The sequence below is a fragment of the Nelusetta ayraudi genome, unplaced genomic scaffold (assembly GCF_046127955.1).
Source record: "Nelusetta ayraudi isolate G7.1 ecotype Tasmania unplaced genomic scaffold, CSIRO-AGI_Nayr_v1 ptg000100l, whole genome shotgun sequence".
NCBI classification, from domain to species: domain Eukaryota; kingdom Metazoa; phylum Chordata; class Actinopteri; order Tetraodontiformes; family Monacanthidae; genus Nelusetta; species Nelusetta ayraudi.
This window is the reverse complement of record NW_027466150.1, coordinates 568913-581529: the sequence shown is the minus strand read 5'-3', so window position 1 is coordinate 581529 and position 12617 is coordinate 568913. Positions and strand designations below refer to the sequence as shown.

Genomic DNA, 12617 nt, shown 5'->3' with positions numbered 1-12617 from the left:
CTTTCTTCTCTTGTAGCAGGATTTCATAGATCCGTTCAGTCACTTGGAAGGATACAACAAAAAAGAAAAAAAAAAAAGTAAAGAAGTGGCAAGAGTGCAACCAGTAAGGGGCGGATTTTCATCAGAGTTGCTGGCTGGTTTAAGAAGCTGCGCGAGTCTGTGTCAAAAAGGGAAGTAAAATCAACACAGCACACGTGTTTGAAAAAAGAAAAATAACAGCATTTGCATGATGTGTGAGAGTAACTGCGGCGTAGAGTAAAACGCGGCAGCAAACATATGCACATGCAATGCACCAGCTGTTGCTCTGCACAGTTTCCCTTCTTACAGGACCGAGCGCCGGGCTGCGTTCACCACGCTGCGGTACAAAGGTGGCCTTTTGTTTGAGCATAAAATAAAGATCTCCTGTTTGTTTGTTTGAGCAATTTGAATTTTATCTCCTGGGCTCGTGGGCGGTTGCAAAGCAGCATCTCGGGAAGCCGCAGGAAGCCTTCTGATAGGGCAGCGGAGGTATGATGTGGTGGCTCAGGTCCCTGGAAGCAGGAAGTGACGTGGTGTGTGCTGACGTGCGTCTTTTGTGTAGTTTGAAGCGTTTTCTCGATAGATATACACTTTGGCTCTTAAAGAATTTCTTCTTTCGAGCACCTGAGAGAAATACAATATAAACTCAAAATGATCCATTGTGTGGTGTTTTCAACAGAAGCGCAGCCGGTTGTCCCCCCCCCACGTATCCAATGACACAGAGAGAGATGTGTTGCTGCCTGCAGCCAGGTGATGACCTCTAATCCGCCCAGAGAATAAATATTGTTAACATTCTTGCAGCGAGCGCCGGGAATCGTCCGCATGTTTGCAGCTTTTTGTTTTCTAAACTTCTTCCATGCGTTTTGTTCTTTCACCCATAAGCAAACAGATTATTTTTAGGTCTAAAACTTCTGAGGGGGATAAAAATGATACAGCAACAGCAGGTAAATGTGTTTGAACTCGTGCTGTCTCTTGGACGCGATGAGTTTCCTTCAGTTTTGTTAACTTTACATTCCAGAAGCAACTCATCTTGATTGTCAGACCAATCGTGATTCTCTCCGATACTTTTTCTTAATTTAAGGTTGTTATTTTATTTTTTTTTTTACCCTCTTTTGCTTTTCTTTTCTATGTTGTTAATCGGACAGTTGGTCTCGTCCTAAGAGGTTACAGCACCACAAATTGGTTTGGCTCACACTCGACTTGTGTGAGCATTCCAATTTGGATTCGACACGATGTTAAGACAGCAATGGGAAATAAAACCAGAGGCCAAATAAATTCAGTTTGGTAAAAAAAAGAAAAAAGAAAAAAAAAAGAACCACGTTTGTGCAGACAAGGGCTACATGTGCAAGCTAAAGAAATAATATGAACAGATAAAAAAATAAAACACACACACACACACACACACACACACACACACACACACACACACACACACACACACACACACACACACACACACACACACACACCTTTGTGCAAACTAGCATTCCTCTAAACTACAAAAGCCACATTCTGTAAAATCTTCAAAATCTCAACCATGACACCAAACTCTGAGCTCAAAACCCTCCACACGGTTTGGCGCCTGAGCAAAATTACACTCTGTGTGTTTGTCTCATTATTGTTTGCATTTTAACCAAAACAAAACAAAACAAACAACAAAAACAAAAGAACCAAATACTTGCAAATCAGGCAGAGCAGCACGTGTTAACTGTCTGGTGTTATCGCTGCGTTATCGGCGTCAGCTGATATTAGCTCGAAAACGAACGACTTGAGTGTCGTTCCCTTCGTGCCTGCATCACCTGGCGAGCAGTGTTGGAGCGGCAGCAGACGTGAGGCTGCGTGGACAGATGTGAGACTGACGGGAGGCGGAGGTGACGGGGTCGCACCGCGGGAAACCAGGAAATCCTTTGGCCGGAGGAGCTTTAAAGGGAGCCGACTGGGTCGTCAGTGAGGTCCGGGCTAAAGCTACAAGCGACACGACTCCTGTGAAATTCAAGTAAGGAAAAAAACAAAAAACAAAAACGACAATAAAATCAACACATTCATTATCAAGATCGCCGCCTCCTCTTTCAATCCTCAAAGGATAAATTTGAAAAGTGTGTGCTTGCCGAACCAGCATCGGAGTTTTAAATATCCAGTGGAAATAAAAAGTTTCCTGACAAAAGATGAAACTAACCCAGTGAGTGGCTTTGTGGCAACACACACACACACACACACACACACACACACACACACACACACACACACACACACACACACACACACACACACACACACACACACACACACACACACACGGGAGCTACTTCCTGGGTCGGTTTCCGAAGATCATTTGCCGTCTTTCTGACCAGAGCGTCATGACTTCATTCATCCCAAACTCCAGTCGACTGGAGCCGAAATGTGGCCGTGAACCCAAATGGACGTCCGTGTGTTAGCCCCGTGTTTGCTGTCGGAACGCGTTGCAAAACGCCATGAACCTCCTTGACAAAACGAGACACTCTGAAAACAAGATTCTCCTCAGTTTTGTTTTCCCGATTTATCTCCCTGCTTCTCGACACAGCGGCGTTCCCGTCGCACGAGGACACTTCCGGGCGAGTGCGTGTGCGTGCGTGCACGTCCATTATCCAGGCATCTCTATTATTGGTTTATCCACTTCCTTAATTGCGAATCGCTCCGCGTCCAATCCTTGACCTTTTTTTTTTTTTTTTTTTGCGAAGACTCCTCCGTCTGGCTCGTTTGGGTCCCTGAGGAGACGGGAGGGGGGTTGTCGGGGGTCCCGGCTCTCAGATCCACCGCCGGGAGCCGTGCGTGCGCTGCTTCTTCCTCCTCTTGCACACGTAATAGAAGGGGAAGAGCAGCAGACCTGCAGACAGCGGTTTGATTATATATTTCACGCATCCGTGAAATGGAAAAAGCGGGGACTGTGGGGGGGCACAGACTGAAAAAAATCTCTCATTTCTAACGTGCACGGAATCCATGCACGGCCGCGACTGGGCGCAGCGATTCCGCGGCGCCGTGTGGAAACACATCTCGGTCCATTAAGGTATCTGTTTGCTGCCCTCGCACTTTCCAGAACCTCTGCCCCCGATAAAACGTCTCTGTGTTTGTTTGTGTGTGTATGTGTGCACTTATGCATATAATTGCGTTACCTATCACCAGGGCCAGCGCTCCGAGCACCACCACCAGCAGGAGGACCACTGGGGCTATCAGCACCTTCGTGGCTGAGGAGGAAGAGCGAAAGGAAGGGAAGGGAAGAGAAGGGAAAACAACAACAGGATGAAAAATTCATTGCTGGAAAGCAAACGGCGGCAGATAGGACGATGCAAAATTCATCGCCGCCTCGTCTGAAATATTCATGCGCGCAACGGCCCCGTAATATGCAAAGTTCCCTTTTACTGACAAATAACGCAGCGAGTGTCTCCTGCCGAAATTTAGTTTTGCTCGGAAGTCGGAATTAGTAAAAATCATGTACGAGCTCAGAGTTGTTCCACCCAGAAGCTAGAAAAGTGTTGCGTTGTTGTTGGTAGTTTCCACTGTTGGAAGCCGGCCAATCAGAGCCAGCTGAGACACAGCAGCACGTACAACGTCGTGACGTCACGCTGGGAATACAGTCGCCCTTGTCAGCCGTTTTAAAGGTGTCTGTTTTTGTATTGAGGTCTATGGGAAAAATGCTTTTTCGGCCCATGGTATTTTTTTTTTGCTGCAGTACCTCGAGTGACCACTGGGGGGGGGATCGCTGCCATATTGCTATTCTGGCATCCAGTTCTTATAATACATCCATGATGGGGACCCCTCCGAATATTGACGGGTACTTCGCACACTGGTTCGAACACACCAGTGTGACATCACACTCCAGCTCTGTGGCCTCTGGTGTCAAACAGTGCGCGAGTTCCGAATGGAATGCTGTCAGCCCTTTGTGACCCCTCTGAGGTCGGTGACGACATCCGACTGTCGCCTCCGCCCTCTTGTGTTTGTCCCCTTCTAAACACAGAGCATCTGCATCTGTGTATCAGGAAGGCAAAAAAAAAATAAATAAAAGTTTTTAGAGGAGGCTGTAAACACAGGGCTAAATATACCATTCTGGGTATTTTTTTACGAGCCTTGCAGGGCTTTTCTTGTTCAATCATTGCGCAATGCTGCCGCACTGAAGTCGCTTGGGGTCTAAAAATGGAAAAAAATTGTCCTCGCACTGAAATCTGATCAAATCAGCTGCAACCACAGAAGGAAATGACACGACAATTTGAAGCCCTGCATCACGGAGGCAAGTGCTGAGAGTGCGAGGGGGGTAAATAGTTCATCTGAGTTGGAACCAGTGCAATGATATGGTACGATATGATCCGTGCAGTCCATAGCTGAATAACAGGCCATGGAACGTTGGACAATGAACTTGTTGATGTGCAGCAACAGCGTGCTGCAAAAAGCAAAACATAAACTAAAATAAACCCCCCCTCTAGCCCCCCATGAAAAAAAACTAAACAAAAACAAAAACACACACACACACACACACACACACACACACACACACACACACACACACACACACACACACACACACTGGGCGAACCAAATTAGCCCAAGGCGTGCCGGTGGCTAACTGCGTCAGCAGCTGAGTCATTTCCAAACATGAGCGAGCAGATGTACAACTCTGAAAATAAAATATTTATGGCAGATGCTTACGAGAGAAAAAAAATAAAATAAATTCGAAGCTCCAGCACTGTAGAAGGGAAGCGTCTGCAGCGGCGACGCCATTTAGTTTCCTGCCGCGGGATCACGAGTGATCCCTCGCTGACGCACAGAAAAAGTCGACGACCCGGGACAAAACCAATCCCAGGAAAATAACGAGAACCTGAGAACTTAAGACCAAGCTGGGTGCATGTGAGGACCAAGCCAGGCCGGAACTCAGAGCGACTTGAAGGTACAACAGGAGGCATCGTAACAAACCCATAGACGCCTGGAGACCTGAGAAGACCTGCAAGAGGGTTGTGGGTTCGATTCCGGGCCTGGGGCCTTTTTCTGTTTGGAGTTTGCTTGTTCTCCCTGTGGGTTCTCCAGCTTCCTCCCACAGTCCAAAAACATGCATGTGACATGAATTGGTAACTCTAAATTGTCTATAGGTGTGTATGTGAGTGCAGATGGTTGCTGGGAGAGGCTCCAGCAGACCCCCGTGACCCTGAGCTCAGGAAAAAGCGTCTATTGAAAACGGATGGATGGATGGATGGATGGATGTTGGCCGCTTACCGCAGACTGAACCTCTGATCAGCCGCCTCAGGTGGGGCTTATCTGGCAGGTAGCGATACTTGCAGCCGAACACGCTGAGGTTGGACGTGTGGTCCCCGAAAAACCTGCCAGAGAGTAGGGGGGGGGGAGTGAGGGAGTGAGATAAGCGAGCGAGCGGCCTGACGCTGGAGGAAGTCGGCCGGTGGAGAAGACGACTGGAGCTCCTACCGCAGGTGTCTGTAGCGCTCTCCGCAGCGGTAGCAGAAGTTGGTGCTGCACTGCGTGCACGTCATGTGGTCGCACCCCTCCGTTCGCTGGATGTGAATCTGCAGAGCGATGGGGGAGGGGGGTCGAGGGGGGATGCTTGTAATTGAGTGCTTTTGTTCATCTTATTATATTTTATTATCATCTTATTACTGCTCTATTAATCTGTCTTTTTTCCTCTGCATTTTGTCTTTGAAGACTGCGTTCTTTATTATTCAAATGCTTTTAAAATGTTTGAACTTTTAATCATGTAAAGCACATTGAGTTGCCTTGTGTATGAAATGTGCTATATATAAATAAAGCTGTCTTGCCTTGCCTAAAAAGACACATGATCACACATATCGACATCTCTACATGTGTCTTTGAACTATTGCATACTTTACCTTTTAGTACTTTATTGCAAATCTGAGGGAAAACAGCCGTATTTGGCGGCACTGAAGCGCGGCACAAGTGTGCACTTCTTCACTCATCATGAGCCTTTTGGCTCATCCGCAAGTTGAAGTGCGCTGCATTATTTAGGCTGTTTCGCTCTTTGGCTCGCTCTAAGTGGGCAGCCCGGCTCGGTAAACGGCGGCGCCCTCGCCCCTGTTTTCGACATGCTAAACGCGGATAAACACAGCCGCATGACACCAATCTGCAGAGGCTCGGCAAGTCAAAACGGGCTCGTCCCACTTCTGGTTCCAGAGCGAGGAATGCAGACACGCGGCAGAGCATCTGACGGCTGCCTGGCCTCATCTTCATCATGCGTGAAGCTGAATCTCATTCCAGACGGAATGTGTGAAGCGGTTTGAATCTGTCAAAATCTTCCTTTTCTCTCACCTACGCTTGAATTATCCCCCCCCCCCTGCTCTGCACGACGTCTCACCTTGCACTGCGGACATTTCTGTGCGTTCCTCTGCCCGTGCTCGATGACGCTGGCCCAGGTCCGGAGCAGCTTGTCTCCTTTCCTGTACTGCCGGCATTTGAGGCCGTTGTGCCAAGGCGCGTGACACCGGAAGCACCACACAAACTGGCAGCTGCTGCACTGGATCTGCGACACAAGTTAGGAAGAAAAAAACTAAATAAGCGGCGCCAAATGTGGGATTGTAAAATATATATAGAGAGAAAATGTTGGGCATTTACCAACACAATTCAATTCAATAATTTCAAGAATTTATTTACTAGGCATGATAGAATGTGGGTAAGAAAAAAACAAAAAAACAGTGCACAGTATCACGTTACAATGTGAAAATATCATGTTTCTTTTACGTGAAAATTATCATGAAATAACGTGAATTTTATACATTATAACGCAAAACTATCATGTTATTATTCATGTAAAAACGTGAAACTATCATTTTATTTCATGATCATTTTCACGTTACAGCGTAATACTGAGCACTGTTTTTTTTAGGGTGGCAGCAATGCGCTTCCATAGGCTACCATTTTTATTTTTGTGGATTAAATTTGGGTAGCGACTTCACAATAAGGAAAAAAAAAAAACGTGGGCCCTGCGACTCCACCAGTTGAGAACCACTGGTCTAGACGGCTAAAGTACCATGCCACTGACCTTGTACTTGTGCTCCGAGCGGCCCGGGGGCTGCTCCTTCAGCGTGGTGAACGTCCGGCACTGAGGGCACGGCTTGGTGCTGGAGTCCAGCTGACTCAGCTCCACGAAGTAGCGGTACTTCACCAGGTCCTCGCTGGACAGGCGGGACACCACCGAGCCCTCCTCCAGGTAGCCGTTGCACTCCGGGAGGGGGCAGCGGACGCGGGTGCTGGCGCCACGCACCTGCAAAAAAATTAAGAAAACGAAATTTCATATCGATGTTGCTCAGACAAGAGCTGCCGTCTTTCTCTGACAATCGCACGTGAACCCCTGTGCACTTCCTGTTGCTCTTGCTTCAGCTGGACGCCGATGATGTGATGAGGTGACTGTGCTGGTGAAGTACCACCGTGGAAAATAAATGCCGGGGTTCCTGGCGATAAGTGCTTCTTGATGTGATGGAATATCTTTGAAAATATACTTTCTGAGTAGGGGCGATGCATTGCGACGCTGTCGTGTATTTAGCCAGCACTGTCGCCTCTCAGCATAGAAGGTTGTTGGTTCGAGTCCCAGGCTTGTTTGCTGCTCGTCCTCCTTACATTCGAGCATTTTTAGGAGACAGTGAGCCAAGTGTGGATCACATAAAAGTAAAAGCAACAGTCCAGTTGTGTTTCAAGCTGTTCTCCTCTGACGTAATGTGTCACAAGGACGCCTTGAGTTAAAAAAAACAACAACGTCATAGTTACCGTCACCTCGTTTCCTTCCCACCTGCAAAACCTTTTGCATTTCCTCTCAGGCCATCTCTCCTTTGTCCCTGGGTGTCACTCTGTCTCTTCCTCTTAGCCAGAGTCTGCCTGTGTTCTCATTCCATGGAAGCCAGTGAAACCTGCCGCACTGACATACGATGAAAGCATATTGTTCTATGGGCGCCTGCGTGTGTGAAAGAGTGTGACACGACCTGGCGCAGGGAGGGCGAAGAACAATAGCGTCGGCCTGTGGCAGTTTTACACCCAATAACCCCAGCAGTGTGTGTGCACTCTCACACACACACACACACACACACACACACACACACACACACACACACACACACACTAAAAGCCGATTACATGATTATCAAAATGGGTACTCTGCAGGCGGAGGAACTGATGTGTCACTGGTGTTGCTACAACACAAAAACATTGTGATGACCAGTGCCAGACTGGTTGAGCTGGTTTGGACCGCTGCCACTTTCTCAGTCTGTCTATGAAACGCACATGAGTCACCGAGTGCGGCCTAAATAATTTGAGTGTGACTTGTTCCTGCTTTTTCTTCCTTCAGTCAAACAGAAAGCGATGGGAAAAATATGAAAAGGTTCAAAACGGTGAAACCAAATAAGAACAGGGGGCAAGTTGGGCTCAGCACCAGCTCGCACCAGTTTCAGAATGCAGTGAGACATGAGGTTTTACCACTTTAGAGGTCCCCCTGTATGAAACATTTACAATGATGTGCCTCTAGTTCACACAGTTCTGGAAATCTGCACTTTGCGATGTCACAAAGGGCTCCGAAACCTCAGAAGATACCTCGCCCACATTAGTAGAAAAGCCTCTAACCATGTTTCCTCTGACCACTGCCTTGTTTTTGTTCCCTTCCAAAGATGTGGAAGGTCTAAGCATCAGTTTTAGCAGGAAGCTGACACACACAGTTCTGTGAATCAGCCCTTTGTAGTGTCATTTTAGCAGGAAGCTCTAAACAGAGGGCTACATAAGCTGTTTTCTGGGGATGCAAATTGTTTTTTGCAAGGCTACATGGGATCTGGAATGGAAGATAAAGGTCTAAAAGGAGGATTTTGAAAGCACATTTTCACTCAACATTCCCGACACCATATTTTGTTTCTATCTGCATTTGTAAAAATATGGGCCAATTGGTAGTTTTATAAATTCTTATATAACTACAGAGAGGAAGACATGTCTGACCTGAAATCACATCTGTGCTGAGAAACTATTTGCTTCCCATATCATGACACCGTAAGGAAACATTCCACTCATAAATAAGAGGCCGGCTAACAAAGCTAACTTAGTTAGCAGGAATTACGGCTCAGCCAGGGAGGATGTCATTAATGTTGATATTGCTGCCTGTCACAAGCAGGATCCTCTCGTCTAGAGGGTGGATGCGTGCTCTTTCTTTCATCATGCGGCGAGAGAGAGCGCAATTCCGCTGAAACAACAGCGCCACGATTAAACCTCATGCAGCGAGGTGGTGATTTCTGAGGTATCTGCTGCTGAACCAAGGTTTGTTTCTGCTGTATTCAAAATAAGGAAGACGTCGTATAAACAAACACCAGTAGAAACTAACAGCAGTTCATCTCTTGCTAACGTCAGTTTCTGTTGCTGTAGTAGCAATTACTTTGGCTCCCATTACACTTATGGAGCCTGCAGTCCCAGGCCAACAAGGGCTTCTGGGCAAGCAACCAAAAGACTGTCGTGTCTTAGTAGCTGGAAAGCACAGGAATGATCGGCTGCAGCGTGCATCTATCTGCATGGCCTGGGTTTGACCTGAGCACTGGGAGGCAACGGCCCACTGACAAAATAAACCCCTCTTATCGATCCAGACATGGAACTTTTAGAATTGACGAAGCTTTTAAGTACTTTATTTGAATAAAACATATTCAAGACTTGGAAGTGAAGCCTTTTCAAAGGCTGCATTGTTGTCTTGTGCCATTCCTTCTCATTAAAACCCCCTTCAACGGCCCTCCACATGCTCATGGAATTCTCTGACGCAATATTTATACTGTCTTGACTTGGGGCCGACCACGTGCAAAAAAAATAAGCTTGTGGTGCATTTGCGGCGGAGAGGGGAGGGAAAAAAAATCCATCTGCAGAGGACAGTTTACACGGACGGCCCTTATCTCACCGTCAGCGAACTCACTGGATGGTCTGCTTGGGGATGATGATTATTCATGCCTTGTTATCAAAGCAAGATAATGCCGATAAAAGGCAGCCAGCATATCTGTTAAAAGCGGTTTTATCTGAAGAGAGGAAAGCAGATTACGCAAAGAGTAGCGAAAAAGCTTGGATAAGGGTGGGCTCCTTCTGGCATGGCTTATAGAAAAGGGTATCAGTAATAAAAAAAAAAAAAAAAAATCATGCTCAGACACTTGGGAGCTCTGGCAGACAAACAGCTCGCTGCAGCATGACTTTTATCCGGAAGCTACAAGAATTTCCTAGATACTTTTCTCTCCCCGCCGTTTTTCTGCCCGAAAACAAACAGTCGGTGTTCTTTGATCTGCTTTGATTCCCCGTGTCTTCCTGGAAGAGACACTTGGCCCGCACTTGATGATGGAATCCTGCAGGAATACGGAAGCCTGAGAGGGAGGGTGTAATCCGTTCAATAAACCCGAGTGCGCACAAAGTGAACTTTTGTCAAAACCGCTGGTGCCTGCTTGCGCAGTACATGTCGGTGACGCAGACTGGGAGCGAAAACATAAATCACAAGATGAGAAGACCCAGGACGCTTTCGAGAGCGTTTGGAAAATAATACTGGACTTGGACTTGGACTGGCGGTTTGGACATGACGCCGAAAAGACCAATTTAATTAAAGAAAATTGCTCTTTCGAGTCTGCACTAAAAAAAATAATAAGCGGCCCTAATCTACCGTGTCAAAACAGGCCCGTTATGACGTCACAAATGGCACAACACCTCATTGATCCCTCTCTCCAATTGGCGACAGCACCCACTGGGCTATGGGGCCCACGTCGTCGATGCACGAGACAGGTGTATCACAGCATCCTTTAGTGCGGGCAGGAAGCAGGAAGTGAAGAAGTCAAAGCACACCGCACAGAAATCTGAGTCCATGTAAACAAGGAGGGTAAATACACAGCGTCCAGGAACTGGTCTGGACCATAAATCACACAAGACCTCGTCATTGGAAATCTTTAAATGGCTTTAATGGATGACCTTTAAATAATCACGTGGTGCACCACTGTGCGCTATTTCTTTTGGGGGGCGTGGGGGGGATACTCCAGCCAAGAATGCGCCCGACCTGGCAACCTCTGACTGTGGGATCACGAGAGACGGTGACCTCCCCGCCCCTCCTTCCACTGCAGCATTAACCGCACCCCCCAACCACCCCCACCTCCTTTCAACCAACCTGGGAAGTGACGTAGATCTTCAGGCACTCGTCGCACACGGTCTTCTTGCAGCAGGGCAGGGGTGCGATGGATTTCCCCTCCAGGCACACCCAGCAACTCTGCACCGTCGCCTCCGCGTCGGCCTGCCCGAAGGACAGATGCCGGGCTATGTCCCCGAACGGATCCACCAGGTCCTCCAGCGTGTACAGCGAAGGCTCGGGACTCGAACCCACTTCCGGCGGCGCCTCCGAGTCCATTTGCGGCGCCTCGTCGGCCGCGTACGTCCCATCGTCAGTGACTCCCGTCTCGCCACTCTCGTTCGCGATGCAGTACACGGTGCAATAAACGTGTTCTTTGGTGTTCGGGGCCTCGTCCCCTTTCCCCGTCAAGTTTACAAATTGGGCTCCGTCTCCATCCGAAGTCTCCGAGTCGCACTCAGGTCGCTTGATTTCAATCCCGGCTTCGCCCGTTTCCACGCTCGCTGCGTCGCTGCCGCCGCCGTCGTCGTCGTTAGCAGCGTCCCGTTCGGTGTCCCTCGGCGTCCAGATGTTCGTGTTCGAACGCAGGGAAGAGGACTTGACCACGCCGAGGTTCCGCCTCAGAATATCCACCGCGCTCGCCCTCCTCCTCTTCCTCTCCCCGCCGCCGTTAGAGTTGTTGTTATTGTTGCCCTTCGCATCCTTCTCGACCACCTCCCCATTGTCTTTCTCCCTTTCCTTCTCCTCCGTCTCCTCCTCGCTGCTCCTCTCGTCCGTGTCCCCTTTGTCTTCGTCCAGCGAGAGACTCGAGGTGGACCCGGTGACGCGGCTACAATCTCGGACCGGCCGCTCAACTTTGCTATCCCCGGTGGAAGTTTCAGCTGGAAGGCGGCTGCGGGACACTTTGGACCTCCCGTCCTCGAAGCTGCTGATGAAACTCGGCATTTCGGCTATGGGCTCGTCATCTTCCATCCCCGAGTTGTCTCTCCCCATTTAGTTGAGCTCCTCTCACGGCGAGGCGACCTTCGCTCCGTCCGCCTCTTTTCCGCAGCCTCCACTATCAAAACAAAACAAAGCAGCAGAAGCTCGGCGCTTCCGGGTGTTGACGTCAGGGCACTGGGGAGGCGGCGATTGGCCCGGCGGCGCAGCGTATGCCTGGAAAAATGTCTCATTCCGTATTATATTTTTATGTCACACTCTGTTTACATGGTCGCCGGTGAAGAGCGACAGCGTGCGTAACACGAGCGCGTCACCAGAAAGACTGCTACGCATTTAGCTAAGTGTGAGCTCCTCATGCAATATGGCTTTATTCCATATCTATGATGTCCTCAGACGGCCCGAAGTGTCGAAATGCAGCATGGGAACGGAGCAGACTCACTGCTTGGCCTCCTGGCTCGAGTCCCCAGCTGACCCTAAAGGCAAAGAGCACTTTAGATATGCACGAAGGCAAGGAAAAACAGAAATAAAACTCCCCGGAATGTCCAGATGCGCAGACATCTGACTAATA

General features: G+C 48.6%; 1 protein-coding gene across 2 annotated transcripts; it reads right to left on the bottom strand.

Annotated features, from left to right (window-relative positions):
• Positions 1-719: 719 nt before the first annotated feature.
• Positions 720-12269, bottom strand: rnf217 (ring finger protein 217). 2 transcript variants are annotated; one of them, XM_076048382.1, is made up of 7 exons: positions 11153-12264; positions 7049-7270; positions 6365-6529; positions 5464-5561; positions 5257-5360; positions 3168-3239; positions 720-2881 (listed from the first exon to the last, which is right to left on the bottom strand). In XM_076048382.1, exons 1-7 carry the CDS (start codon positions 12101-12103, stop codon positions 2802-2804), a joined length of 1692 nt encoding a protein of 563 aa, XP_075904497.1. In that variant the 5' UTR covers positions 12104-12264; the 3' UTR covers positions 720-2801. The 2 variants fall into 2 exon arrangements, with proteins under 2 accessions (XP_075904497.1, XP_075904496.1); XM_076048381.1 differs by lacking the exons at positions 720-2881; positions 3168-3239 and adding an exon at positions 4497-4987 and having other exon boundaries at positions 11153-12269.
• Between the last annotated feature and the right edge of the window lie 348 nt (positions 12270-12617).